General features: G+C 36.1%; 1 protein-coding gene across 1 annotated transcript in view; it reads left to right on the top strand.

The window, feature by feature from the left end:
• LOC136878814 (uncharacterized) overlaps window positions 1–10288 on the top strand; it is a 152955-nt gene extending 142667 nt beyond the window's left edge. Inside the window, exon 10 of the mRNA XM_067152310.2 lies at window positions 4326–10288. Coding sequence (XP_067008411.2) covers window positions 4326–4920 — 595 coding nt within the window. The 3' untranslated portion in view covers window positions 4921–10288. The remainder of the gene's footprint in view (window positions 1–4325) is intronic.
• Window positions 10289–15522: the final 5234 nt, after the last annotated feature.

Here is a 15522-nt window from a genome sequence, read left to right as displayed (position 1 = left end):
AAGTGAATCTTTGAACTATCGTCTTCAAGTTTAGTAAACAAAATTTCTGTGACAACAATGACACTAGTTTTCACTGTATCCTGAAACCATTACTGGTTAGTCCGACTCTTTGGCTGAACGGTCAGTGCCTTCCCCAGCATCCCTGCAACTAACACACCACACATAACACTATCCTCCACCACAATATCATGCAGTTACCTACACATGGCAGATGCCGCCCACCCTCATTGGAGGGTCTGCCTTACAAGGGATGCACTCGGATAGAAATAGCCACACGAAATTATTATTTTTGGTGTAGGCCGAGTGAACCTCAGGGCCATGTGCCTCTCCGTAAGTGGGATGAAAAGAGTGGTACTGTTTAAAAAAATTCATTTGCAGCAATTTCGTTTGGTCACGAGACATGCGGGAAACAGATGTCGTTGAGATGAAGACTTGAAAGTTTAAAAGTGGACTCTTCCAGAGGCAAGGGGAAAATAGCTGACCATGGAAATTTCCTATTGGAGGGATATGCAAGGAATGACCACAAATATCCAAAGCTTGATTCACATAATTCAGAAGTTTAATACAAAATTTTGAGGCTTTTGAAGGTATAAAGATAGCCATCCTTTCCAGAGAGGTCGACTGTTGACAACTGAAATGTTTTACTTTGGCAAATAGAAAAGCTTAAATATGTAATCTAGGTCCTGTACTATTGCAAATATTTTGAAGAGTTTAAATGGAAATTGATCTTTTGATATTACATCTGAAAAGCCTGGTGTCAGAATTATTCTAATCGAAAAATACAACCTTATTGTGTGTGTGTTTTTAAAAAATGCCCATAAGGAAAAATTGTCTCTAATACGATGTATATTTCATCCACTTTGACTTGTTTCCAGCTCCTTACTGGGGATCGGAATGCGAACAGATTACCACAAAAGTTTGTGTACTGCTCAGCATTATGAATTCAACCAATTCTCTACCAAAAATTTCATAACTCAAAACTTTCAAGTATACTATTAACATTTTCATTACTGTCTTTGGTCCATATTCACTATTAAATATCTCCTGCTGCCCTGAAGGCTCCCATTCGAACTACTGCTGAACTAGTTCATTTTCATGCTATCATCATCTATAATAGCATCTGCTGCATCAGTTTTCTTTTTCACTGCTACTATAACTAAAACTACTAGTAATATCATTCCAATTATCATCTGATTTATTCAAAACTTCAAGTACTTCACTTTCATTCAACTTGCAACCTGCCATTCTTCTGTGCTGCACAGTCTCTCATCTCATACTGAGAGCAAACCAAGTAATCATGATTTGGAAAGGTTTCAAGGGATTGAAAATAAAAAGAAGGGAATCCTCGAATAAAGTTGATAGATATATTGTTTGAAAAGTCACTTTATCGATGAAAATTTGAAGTAGTCAGTCACAGAATGAATCAGAATGCTGAAGCAATGCACACTCCAGTGGTGTTGACAGAGACTTCATGAAATTAAAACAAACAAACAAACAAAATACTCACCAGATAATGTCAGCCTGCATATTAATTTAAAGGTGATTTTGTACTATTAATCTACATAGTGAAATATCGTGCAGTCAGCCACACATCTGCTAAATTGCAGCAGAAATTTAAAACTTTACACACTTGCCTGAAAGGAGATCAATGTCCACAAAGGGAAAAAAACACTGTTTTAGGCTTCTTCAGCTACAAAGATGTGCCATTCCCAAGGTCTATGCCACACATGGAGGTCTGAGGCATGTGAAGAATAAGGTACCTATACGACATTTGGAGGTCGGTGTCAAAGGTTTAAATTAACTTGTAGGGAATATTATCCAGTTTTACAAGGCTTGGTGATATGGGTATAAAAGAACATGCAAACTTTCTTGCCTAAAACACTGATGGGGAATGACGGCACAAGACTGTGAAAAGGTTGTGGCTAGCAGTACATACGGGGCGAGTGATTAATGTTATTGTTTTTTTACATCCCACCAACTATTTTTGATGGTTTTCGGAGACGCCAAGGTGCCGGAATTTTGTCCTGCAGGAGTTCTTTTATGTGCCAGTAAATTTACTGACACAAAGCTGGAATATTTGAGCCCCTTCAAATATCACTGAACTGAGCCAGGATCGAACCAGTCAAGTTGGGGTCAGAAGGCCAGCACCTCAACCGTCTGAGCCACTCAGCCCGGCAGGGACGAATGACCTACTAGTGAGTTGCCCTTGACTGCTGACGGGGGTGGACTTGCAGCCTTAACAATGAGCTGGCGATTTTACTACCTTCTGCTGCAAGGATGCATAATATCTACCTGTTATTCCTCCAATATTGTCTTATGTTTTGTGGGAATAATTATTACATAGTACTACTCCCATTCGAGTCTTGCTTGAACCTTTTATAACCACAGAAACCATTATAATTACTAGAAACTAAACTAAAAAATGGTCAGTAGTAAAATAACTCCATTTCAGGTGGGCTACTGAAAAAGCTTTGGCAAGCCAGAGGCTGTAGTTAATCGAGAAACATGTAAATGAGATTCTCTTGTACAGGCAATCACTAAAATCTGATTAGCCCTATAAAATAACAGAATTTATATTACTGTATATTGAAATTGAAAGGTGATTTTGTACTATCAATCTACATAATGAAATATCAGCTAGACTGCAGTAGAATTTTAACACGCGAGACTCGCGCCCGCGGCAGTTTGCTGCACTTTATAAATATTGGTCAATAATTTTGTTGCTAGCCGCGGTAGGGCTTAGGGCGCTCGTTTCATCCCTCCCCTCCCTCTCTCTCGCCTGACGTTGATTATCGTCATTGTATTGCCTGCTGCGTTCGAGTAGTTTAAGTTTTCTTTCACTCTCGCATCTGCTGTGGCAAATTGTCTTCCTGCGACCCCTTGCGTAGTGCATTCTTACATGACTGCATTTCCAAGAAAGTTTCTTAAGTAAAGTTCATGAGGTTTATGGTGGCTTTCAGTGAAGTGTGGTGCTGTAGTTTTATCTTGAATTGTGACCAAATCATTCATTGAAATATACAAATGCAAACGTTGAGGCAATTTGCTCACACGTGACCTCTCGCGCTCTTTAAAAACTAATTTTACCAGATTTTGCAAAAAAAATGCATTAATTTTTTTACCTTGAGAAAATATTTTTATTGGGTAATTATGTTAGTACTAGTTGAAAGGCAGTTAAACAGGGTAAAAATTTATATTTTTATCAGAGCATTCATTGCAAAAGGAAAATAGCAGCTCATTAAAATATTAAGCGCGAGCAATTTACATTTGCGCGACCTCTCGCGTTCTAAAACGGGCGTGACCTCTCACATGTTAAGACTGTACGCACTCGACTGAAACGAGATCAGTTTCTACAAAAGGAAAAAGAAACACTAATTTAGGCTCATTTCTTCATCCAAGATCTTCATCTGCTAGTAAATTATGGCCCATTTACAGTAATATTTAATAAAGCAGTTTGGTGATTCATCTAAGGTTTCTGTTATACGAGTACTGTATTAGCAATCGGTCTTGAGGTGTAGGCTAACAATTGTGCTGTAATTTCATTTTTATTTCAAATCATAAAAAGTGATATTGTTAGGTTGATGACACTCGCCTTTATGCGGTTTACGAGAAATAGAAATGGATATTCTAATAAATATTGTAATGCTGTCTCCTAAATTAGTTCACAGAATGTTTTCACTGTTTTTAGTTCTGTTAATGGAAATAGGCAGATTTACACATTCACATCCTTTTCTTTCTTTTTGTTATTCCTTTTAGTCTGAAAGATATAAATGTTTTGCATGTTCCTCTGTATGTTCTTGATGTTGCACCTGATTTCTATGTGTTTTCTCTTTGTTGCTGTAATGATCTTCATAATTTATAAAATAAGAACTATTTAATGAAACAGTAAATTTTGACTATGGAAATAAACAGGATTATACCTCAATTTATTACTGACATCTTAAAAGACCGTTGTTGTGCTCTTTGCGAGTGTTTCATAAGCCAATGAGTAAAACATTTCCAAAGTGATGATTTGCCATTTATGATACAAAATTCATTGACCCCATTTCTTTTTCTCTTGACTTCTAAAACTTGCAGGTGGTTAACTAGGGAACCAGTTAATGAACTAGTTAGGAACTATTAACATCAATCACCTCTGTGAAAATTAAGTCCAAGGCTTTTAATTTTTCTCTATGCATATTTAACTCGACTTCTGAATAATGTGTCAAATGATTTTCTATTAAGTGTACCGTATATGAATGTGTTCTAGTGCACGTGTTTGTCTTTTAAATCTTATTTTGGTGAAATATATCAATATATTCATTGTAACATATTTTCTGTTCTTTTAGGCGCAAGAAAAAATGCATCCGGTACATGGAATCTGGTGAGAGTGTGGATGGTAATCAGTCGGAGGATAATTTGGGAAGCTGCGGTAGTGTGGGAGAGGCTCAGACACCACCTGATGATGACGCAGAGTCTCTCCCCCATTCACTGTCGAGTCCTGGGGGTCTGAGTGGGCTGTCGAGTCTCACGAGTCCTTCCATGATACTCCCCAGTCCAAGCACGAGTTTGGCCAGTCCTTCGGTGAGTCTGGCAAGCCCGTGCATGAGTCTGCAGAGCCCGCTGACACCCCACGAGTCATCTGCGTTTGAGTGCAAACCTCCAATGAACAGTCTGGGTGTGCTTCCCACCCACCAACCTCCTCCTCCATCGACACCGTCAAATGTTGTTGGAAGTGCAGGTCTTCCTGTACACCACCATCATCCGCCACACCACCCTCCACCCGGTCCACCCCTACATCGGAATCCTGTGGGCACAAACCCACACGACATCAACAATCCGTTAAGTGTGAATCAGTTGACAGGCCAGTGCATTAAAACGGAAAGTAATAATGGGAGCAAGGACTCGTCTTCGAACGCTCGATCTGTCATTAGCGTTACGTAGCATTAGGCAATATGCAGCATTCACCAGCCTTCCTCTGAATGAACCTCATGATTTGTAGGGAGGAAAGACTGGAAAATAAGACAATGTACTTTAATATGAGTGCTGCTAGTTTACCATATTGCTCCCGAGTTGTGTGAGTGTGTGCGCACATGGTGATGGTTTTGAGGCTCCATGATGACAATCAAGACCACAAGAAAGAAGAAATACTCAGGACGAAGTGTCAAAAAAGCAAGACGAAGTAGAAACAACTTTGAAACTTTTTTCATACTTTTTTTCATACGTATGTGTGTTTGTTTTGCTTGTTTGTTTGTTTGGCAACGTGTCACAACTTGATTGAAAAATAATGTTCCTTTGTGCCAGAAACTGCTTGTTTTCAACCATGTGTTTTATTTTTTCCTCTTTTATGATTTTTGTTCATGTGTTGTTAATTTCTGAGTCTATAATGCTGCCAAGTTCTTTTTAATTATTATTTTGATAACAGGTTTTTAATTGTCATATAGCATATTGAATAGGGAATCTCAGTAGCTTCAGCATCTATCATTACATCACATATTCTTTTTTATCAGTTCCACAAAATCTATATTTAAATCCACAAAGCAGTCCCTCTTGAATTCTTAACTTACCAAAGCTCATATAAGTTTTTTGTCATTGTTGTAATTTCATTTAGTCCCTATATAAGGTAATTGTACAGTTTTTCTGTTGAATTTTTAAAATTTACGTGAGAAGTTGAGAAACAGAATGGATATATGAAGAATGTACAGTATGTATATGAATGAGAGATTAGTTATTTCATAAGTGAGTTATCCCAAGACTCGATATCTTGGGGCTATGTTTTACTGAGTTTACTATTTAATTCATTACTCCAGAAAATAAACATTAAATGGAAGCTAGTATTGGAAGTGATTTGGCAGGCGGGACGTGTTGGTACTTTTTTTTTTTTTTTTTTTACTTGACAGATTGCTATGCACTTGGTTTAGGATATGACCACTAAAGCATACAGCTTGCACCATAAATTACAAAACTATAATTATTTCACTGCTGCAAAAAACATTGGGTATCTGACACTCTTGAATAACATTTATTTGTTGTAGGAACTTGACACAAATGAATGGAGATATTATTGTATAATGAATTTTTCAAATTTTAGAGAGCTACATGTAAAAATCAGAAGTATCTGTTCTTGTTTTGTTTGTAGGAAATAAATAGTATTTTTCCCCCTCTTTTTCAAGGTGACCAAAAAGAATATAGTAGGTAAGTAGGTAATATGCAGAAAACGAGGTAGCCCACATTCAAAGTGTAGTAATATGTTACTGAAACAAATTAGTGTTAAAACAGGCTTGTAAAAATAGAACTTTATATAGGATGTTGACCAGTGCTGTCATTTTAACATTGTTCTATCTTAATATCTGCCATTCATTGTGTAAGGCCTGGTATTTAGCATTCTTTTGGAGTTAATGAACTGAAATTAAACAGTTGTGGTGAGCAAAATGTAAAAAAAAATATATAAAAATCCCCCCAAAAAAATCAAAGTAAAAACTGCCAAAAATATGAAATTTGTATGTGTAGCAATCACGATTCATAATTTTCACTAGAAGCATGGAGAGATCACAATGGAGGTTACGAGATGAGATGCAGGGTACTGTTATAATGTGGATTCTTGGATGAAATGTTAGTTTTATATTACACTTGTTTATAACATTTGTTTGTTTGTTTTGATTTGAAACCATTTCATTTATTTTACAAAGAAATTAATTAACATGTACCTTAAAATGGGCTACTTTGACCACTTTTATAAGATTTTAAACATTAATTTGAATGTAAAGATGATAATTAACAGTCATAATTAAATCAGAGACCATTCTCTGAGATCCATTATACATAATCACATGAATAGATAATTGTCGTGCAACATTTTATGTGTCATATTACATTTTTAACTGTGATTGAAGTTTTCCAAGAAATGGGGTAACATCGGCCACTAACAAAATATGATTAAAATGTGAAGTTACACACACCTAGACAGGTGTGTCATTTGAAAATGTGTAGGAAACCTGTAAATTGTTTTGGTTTTTAAGGTTTTGTTAGTAAATTAAACAAGTAAATTATTCAGTTGCTAAATTAGTTGAAATAATAAGTTAGAACAAAATTGTTTAAACATCATATAACATGGTTCCAGTTCTTCTTGTAGTAAGATTATCAGCGAAATTACCACCTATAAATTGACAAATAGGAATGCACTTATACTTTGGCCTTCAGAATATCCAAACTGTCCATTATGGTTTTGAAAATATATCTTCCTCACCTTACAGGAAGCTGCGCTTGGAACTTTCTCTCAGTTTTATTTTTCTTCATTGAGCGGTTTCTTGAGGCTCCACTTGTTTGGACGATGCCCTTAACACACACACTCCTTCCTGGTTTTACGTTGATTCACCTGGTCTTGGATTTTGTATATTTCTTTTTCCCCAAGTATGGAGCTTTGAGGAGATCCGTGAATAAGCCACTCCAAGATTTCTTTTTTAAGCTGTCATTCTTTTCAAAATCAGGAAGTTTTTTGAGCACAACCTCTCTATTTACAGAAAAGGTTCCTGTTGATAGGAATCCTGATTCCAATTGTTTCAGGACCAAAACCTTCAGTTGCTACATTCACTATCGTAGGAAATTCAGTTTTAGTTTCCCCTCATCGAGTGCATATTAATTTAATTCCAATGTTTTGTGTTCTTATACTCTGGTAATGACTAAATCTTATTTATTCATTCAACAGTTTTCAATATTCCCTAATAGATCTTCTAAAAAATATTATTTATGTAGCCTGTTACTTATGACATATTTATTTACGAATTTAGGACATTATCTTCATCTTAATTGTTTTCCAGAGATTATGTCGCACCCAGTTTATCACCATCTTTCTCATTGCTTTCATGTCTGTATCTTCTTAATCGTCATCTTTCAAACATCAGTTCGCTTGATGGTAGCAAGATAAAAACAGGTTGGACAACCTAATGGCCAAAATTTTTGTCGAGGAAAGATAGGGTGTTTCATTGTAAAAGACAGCATAAACGCTCTCTATCTCTTCATCCTTTAAGTCGATTACAGCTCTTGCTCATCCTAAAGATGTATCCATTTAGTTCCATTCTCGGCTGCTTCTTTTGCCTCAGCTGTTGTCATGCCAGTATCACCTTTGATGCTGTCTAACCAGTGTGATCTTGGCCTTCCATTTCCTCTTTTGTCACCCACCCTTTCTTCGTAGCACGACATCCTTTTTCAGGGAGGTACTTCTCATTATGTAGATATATTTCAAGCTTATCATTGCATTCCTTAAGTTTCAGCCATCACTTGACTTCAGGTGCAGTCACCTTCGTGATTAAATTTAGAACCAAGAGTATAAACTTTATGGTTGATAAATATTTGGTGTAAATGTGTGGTAGTGGTCTATTTTGATGTAAATTTATTTGATAGTGCATAGCAGTCTCATGATGGGTATAAATGAATTTTATCATTACTTTAGTTTATTTTTTGTTATTTCTTCTCTGATATTTAGACTGATACTAAGAAAGTAATGCAGAGAAACACACAGCCCTGCCTCAAATGATCTTCCAAGTTTTTCAGAAGTATGAAATATATCTTTCAAGACATTGAAGATACTCTATCCTGAAATATCAGAGTATGACAATGCTAGATACTGTCATTGATGATTGAGTTTGTGTAAATGTGATATCTCAGTTAGAACATTTTATCAGACAACCTGTCGAGAGGATTAGCCAGTTGAGTTGCCATTTGCAGATATTAGCTGTGAAAGCAGGTTTAAATGCTGTGTACCAAAGATAATTATGGTTTTAAACTGGGTTTTAAATTCTCGTGCTTATCTTTATGATATTTTGAGGTTCGACATTCCGGTTGACCCAGTTCTTCTGGAGGTGTATAAGTCTAATGCTGTCTAATTAATTCAGTATTTTATTAAACCAATTTATTTGGGGATATCTTAAAGAATCATTAAAATAACTCACCCTGAAAAGCAAAAAAAAAAAAAAGTTTTATTTAATGCAGTCCTGTGAATAGGAGTCGTAAAGAAATTTCTTGTTTAATTATCTTGGTAAAGATGGCAACCATTCTGTGCACTTATTTAAGTTGATATTTCATTATGTTTTTTGGTAATAAATATATTATAATGAGTGCAGTGTGACTGTATCCCAGCAAACCTTATGTCTGACATGTTCTAAAGAGAAAAGGAGAAACAATAGTGTACAGGGCAGCATGGTCATGAATACTTGTGATAAAAGGATTATCCTCCTTTGAGCCCCAATTCAGGATCTTTGACTGTGAACTCCAGTTTTTCCTCCATGACAAATGTAAATATATTATGTTCTATTAATAAAAATGGTTTGAATCTTACCATTTTATTGGGAAAGTGCAATTACACAATCATGGAAACTGTTCATGATTGTGCTTGGGATTTTTTATAGTTTTAAATTTAATAAAATGTTATGAAATCATATTTTTTTCTAGCTTCCATTTGAATTCAAGGTGTGTTGTGAATTGAAAACATACCTGAATTTATGAGTTCCTAGTATAACAGTTAAAGCAATTTAATTTAGTAAAACACACATTTGTGATATTCTTGTAAATTTCTTTAAATCTCAGTACTGAATTTAGCAAAAGGAGGGAAAGAAAGTGATGGACAGTTATCTTTTATAAATGATTGATCAGTCCATTTTATTTTTTGCAACCAGAGTATAGACCATATACATTGATATTATAGTCTGATAATTCATTTAATTTTATCTTCAGAATAGTGTGTCATATTGAAATCCCATTTATGATGTCATATTTCAGTTTTGTATGTTTATTTTTTCCCCTTGATTAATTTGAGTTCAGAATTTGCTGTGTTGATTTTTATAAAAGATCCTGAATTGGTCAGTTAATGCCATTTTGTATTATGTACAGATGTTGTTTTATAGAGGACATTTTTTTAAAAGCTGGAACTATGTGAAAATACTGTGTACGTAGATTCTATTATTACTAAAGAAGAAAGTCCTATAAAACTGTCCTTATTGATATCAAAGACATAAAGAACTAACTTGAAGAAGAAAAACAAATGATTCTTTGAACTGATAAGATTTATCTCGACTTGTTTTCTTCTTAAAAACATTGGTATTATTTCTTGTACTTGTAGCAAACTCAGACAACCCTATTACCATGTGTATAGTAAGTGTATCATAAAGAGCATTGAAAATGCGTGGATGTTAAAACAAAACTGGTGTTGCATTATTGTATATAATGTGACATCAATGTCTAGAGGTAGCTCGACAATGTCTTGTAAAGTAGCCACACCTCGGTTTCCAATATTTGTTGTAAGTAAAAAGAGCGTCAGTTTACATAATGTGTTGTATGATTTATATTCCTTTTTCCTCTATAAACCTCTGACTATGCTATTAATCCTCTTCCTGTTACTTTGATTGTTAGAAATATATGCGAACACAAACATTGCATGAAGTAGCTGTGAAGGAAGTGAATTTTTATGGACTTAAAAAGTCAAAAATGTGTTTCAAAAGAATGAAATTATTCAAGGTAAAGTTAGAACTAATACTCATTCTAAGACCTCTAGTCATTGAGCGAGGTATTATTACAGTGATTCACAAACACCGAGTCTAACCTGGGCATCTTAAAACTATAATAAATATCGTGCAACACTGACTTGCACCTTGAAAAATATACATTCAAGATTGCAGGTTGTTAAGTCTTGTGTATATACAACGTGAAATATCTCCAACATATGTTCTATCTGTTCAAGTTTTCGACAGTGCCCCCCTGTAAAATACAGTAGAGCCTTGATTTGATGCAGTTTACGAGGGATATGCTTTACCACTCATGATAGCTTAACATGGATGTTATTTGAAAGAGGAGTAGTCCACCTTTTAAATACAATGTTTCATCCCTATGTGAGAGACATCATCAGCTGTTGAAGATAAGTTAACAAGAAATCCAATATTTAAAGGTGTGCAGTAAAATTGGCCAAAATAAAATAAACAAGCATGTAATGGGAAAACACTGCAGAACTCTGTAATTCTATCATTCAGATCCTCTTGTATGGAATATTTGGTTTAAAAATAGTTGACTTCAATCATTAAAATGGGGGAATGTAGAGTGAAGTTGAAGAAGCACATTAGAAATAGTCCAAATGTTAACGAGTGTCTTTGAATAAATAAATCTAGATGAGGTGATGTAAGTAAAATAATTCCTTTAACGATCTGGTATTGCATCATTTTTTAAAGTTACTGGAAAGCAGGGGAACTACTCTCTAATTCAAGACAGGTTAGTCTCGCAAATCGTTGAAGTAATGATGTATGAAAATGGCATAGAAAACTTGAAGATCAAGTTGAGTCAAATTAATACCTACAGAAGGGGAACTCCCCTGCTGGTCCTGCTGTACAGGTGTGTGCGTGTTAGCCCACTTAACTGTGTTAAATGGAAAAGGACCTCTAGGGTGACAGAAGAATCAGAAAAATTTGTAGGCTACAAGAGAACACAATTTTATGAAAGACTGTACCTAAAATACAAACATTCTACATTACATTTCATTCTTCATATGATTGATTTTGTTCAATTTACCATTCACATTGTGTGCTTTTCTTTTTTGTGACATTACTGCACCAAAGTCAAGATTTAATGTTAGGAGATTGTCTAACAAAAGCTAAAAATCAATGTGGTCACTCTTTTTGTAAGTGTGGATGCAGGCAAACAAGTTGTTGAGGGGGATAGAGGAAGGTCATCATAACTTTCAACTGTGTACACAAAAGCTTAGCCAATTGTTCACGTACCATTATTTCTGTGAATAGACTTGCATGCAGTTTTTGAAACCCCATCCAGTCATGAAGTTCTGTTTAGCGTGGAGTTGCTAACAGTTACAGACTGATATGCAGAATCCCTCTATGGAGTTCGTTACCACATTTAAAAAATGAGAATTTTATTTATCATTTTTATGGAAACATACTTTGTACCATGTTCGGTCCAAATCCGCAGTGAACCTGAACATGTTTAATCCACTGCATCTGAAATTTTACATATCACTTGTAGCCCTTTATTATTTAAACATAATAGGAATATCTCTCTCTCTTTTTTTTTTTTGGCTTCTGAAGCACTGCTTTCATTATGCTTCTTTTTAATCTTGTTTATTTTTTATTTGTTTCTGTCAGCAATCATTTAGTAGATTTTTTAAACTTTATAATACAGTGTGACAGGAAACAGATTTGTATTAATGAAAGTTATATTAGCTATAAGCGTGGTTACATCACTTGGAGTAGCTCCTCCAGAATTGCAATAGAAAATGCTTTTTATCCTTCCAGTTCATTGCCACAGAAAAATTCACTGCAAAATTATGTGCATAATACATACTGGCATGTAACCAGATACCCCAACATTGATGATTGGAGTGGGAAGGAGTGGAAAACTCTGTTCTACTTTGTGATTTCACAAAAACCTTCTTTCTATTAGCAATCAGCTTATCTACATTCTAATAAGGTACACAAATTGTGTCACAGACACTCTGCAGAGGTAACAAATAATTTTAGGGTAGCTCTCTCTAATTCCCTTATTTGCTTAAATCATGTATGGAGCAGCATCAGTTAATAGTAAAGTAAACTTGTGTCCTCATCCCAAGGTGGTGCAGTTCTTTCCAAGCACAACCCCGTTGGAGGTGAGCTGCATGTACCATTTCAACTACATACCAGCCCTCCTGCCATTCTTAAATTCCTGGCAATACCGGGAATCGAACCTGGGCCCCCGACGACGGCAGCTAATAACACTAACCATTACGCTACGGAGGCGGACAGTTAATAACAGCACATTGTCATATTTCACACTTAGCGGACCCCGCCACCAGGAAGGACAAACACTGAAAAAAAAAAAGTCATATTTCACACCTACTGACTAATGAATATGTATAACCGCATTGAAAACACATTCTATGGTTGTGCGAATCATTGTAGTTATTCCTCACATGCTGGAAGAAAATCATTCTTTGACAGTGGCTCACTGTCTTTCAGAATTTTCCTTCTACTGCTGTTACTTGCTTTCATCAAACGACTCCCATATGTTTCCATTCTCACATAACTTCTTAATTTTATTTAGTGTTAGCACATAGGCAGGAAGTATTTTTGTTAACTCATCAGGAGGACTTACTTTGTGTACATCTGTGAAGAAAATTTGCAAGTTCAAGATTATTGATATTTGAGATTGGGATATCAATAGAAATAAAAGCCTTGCACATATCTGTTGAATATTTCACAAATGTTTGCAGAATTAATTGGTTGGGTTGGTTGGTTGGTTGGTTGGTTGGTTGGTTGGTTGGTTGGTTGGTTGGTTGGTTGGTTGGTTGGTATATACAGTACTTATGTCCACTTTTAAATGTTTCTTCACTTGCAAACGTTGATTTGGAATTGTAAGATTTTCACACACCTTTTTGAAAAGTATTTGCCATCCATTGTGAATGCATCCCTGAATTTGTTTACGTACTGACATAATAGAGTCACTACACTTCACTTTTCCGGTTTCCAAATTATGCAAAAATTAACACAACAAACTGTAACTGTCTGTACCCAGCAGCTGAATGACCAAGGCAAGAAGAGTGGAAAAGTGAAGCCAGGTAAATCGCTAGTGTCATGTGATGCATTGCATTATTGCAAGAAAGCGTTACAGTCCGGCTCCATGGCTAAATGGTTAGCGTGCTGGCCCTTGGTCACAGGGGTCCCGGGTTCGATTCCAGGCAGGGTCGGGAATTTTAAACATCATTGGTTAATTTTTCTGCCATGCGGGCTGGGTGTATGTGATGTCTTTATCATCATTTCATCCTCATCACAACGCGCAGATCGCCTACGGGAGTCAAATCAAAAGACCTGCACCCGGCGAGCCGAACCTGTCCTGGAATTTCCCTGCACTAAAAGCCATACACCATTCATTCATTCATTCCGGCTGTGACTTAATTGGTCTGAAATAGGATTTTGTCAAGTTAATGTAGATTTAAGTGGCTGCTGCTGTCCAGGTAGAGATTAAAGATACATCACTTTAAAATGCAGTTAGGTCCGTACGATGCACAGAGGCTGTCCCCTGTGACATTTGCGTGGGTCTGTACCGTGCATAGAGGCCAGCATTGAAGAGTGAATGAGAAACTATATTTTTATGTAGATAAATTTTCTTCAGCTTATCCCAGCTATTTCTGGGCCACCCAGGCTCATTTTGGTTTTTTTCTGGGGGTTTAAGGCTGGATTTCCCTTCTTGATGTCACATGATTTTAACATGGATATGATTTTGGGCTGGATGTCTATCTGGAATTAACATCATCAATTTCCAACACCATTGTAACCGTGGCAACCAGTGTTTGTCTATGTATTCTAGGTCAGTACTGTCGTCTTCTCACTGTGCGATTTCTTCCAGTAACTATGAGCTTGAGAAAATAGCGTAATATGTGAACCCCATTCTATTTCTCAGTCCAAATCCTTGAACTGCCGGGAAATGAACCCAGGGTCATGGACAGAGACAGGGCTAGCTAATAATAACAGTAATCTTAGTATTGTATTTACAAGGTCTAGAATATGGATACACTAATTTTTCTTTCAATTTATGAGCACTCTTTATCTGCCCTATGAGTCGAGTACAACGTGCACTAAGTAAAACTCTTTCAAGATTAAAATTATTGTGTCCACCTTTTCAATACAATAAATTTTATTCTTGAAAGAGTTTTACTTATTGTACCTTCAATACGGAACAAAATGAGATTAGTTACTTGTTACAACCTGCACGTCGTAAGATACAACTAAGAGGGGAACAATCAAAGAATCTCTACTCACTTTCTCTCATCTTCTAAGCCCAAAAACATACCCATGATTCTATGCTTTTTTGCATAGCCCAGAAAATGTTTTATGAGTTGAAAATCTCAACCCAGTATCGACTAGGATTCGAGCCTCAGCCTTCTGGGTGGGAAACCAGCATCTAAGCCATTGATGTGTCCGAATGAAACAAAACAATATATTAAGAAGCAAAGGCAGGCTAACAGCCAGCGTATGAGGAAAGGAAGAAAAATAATTGGCCAAATGTTTAAGGAAAAATGTTAAACAAATAAGCACAAATGCCCCATTATTGAAAGCAGACGGACATCGTACTACTTTGCATCATGGCAGATAAGGACGTCAGTTTGTTGAACTGTTTGTACATCACTCGTAAATGTTGGCTCATTCGTACTGCTGCATTAGTCTTAGTGATGGCTTCATCACAGCGAACACATTCCTTGGCTGCGAAATATCCGTCATCTGTAGCATCATCCTTGGAAACATTGGTATCACAGGTAACTTTGATACACCTTTTTTCACTGTACATGGCCTGCACTCTGCAAAGATTGTTAACTGGTAGACATCCTTTATCTGCTAGGGAGAGAACTGGCATTTGCTGAACTATCTTGGTTGGATTTGGAATCACATTGCAGCGCAAACCAGACACCTAGAAAAATGAACATACTATGAACTTGTTGTCTGTGATCATTTGAGATGTGATGTCGCGATACTTCTTGCGCACTGGTTCACATCTTGTGACGTAAAGGGGTTCAATTTTATTAGG

This window comes from Anabrus simplex, chromosome 8, assembly GCF_040414725.1.
Source record: "Anabrus simplex isolate iqAnaSimp1 chromosome 8, ASM4041472v1, whole genome shotgun sequence".
In the NCBI taxonomy this organism is placed as follows: domain Eukaryota; kingdom Metazoa; phylum Arthropoda; class Insecta; order Orthoptera; family Tettigoniidae; genus Anabrus; species Anabrus simplex.
The sequence above is the reverse complement of the archived record's forward strand: the minus strand, read 5'-3'. Positions and strand labels throughout refer to the sequence as shown.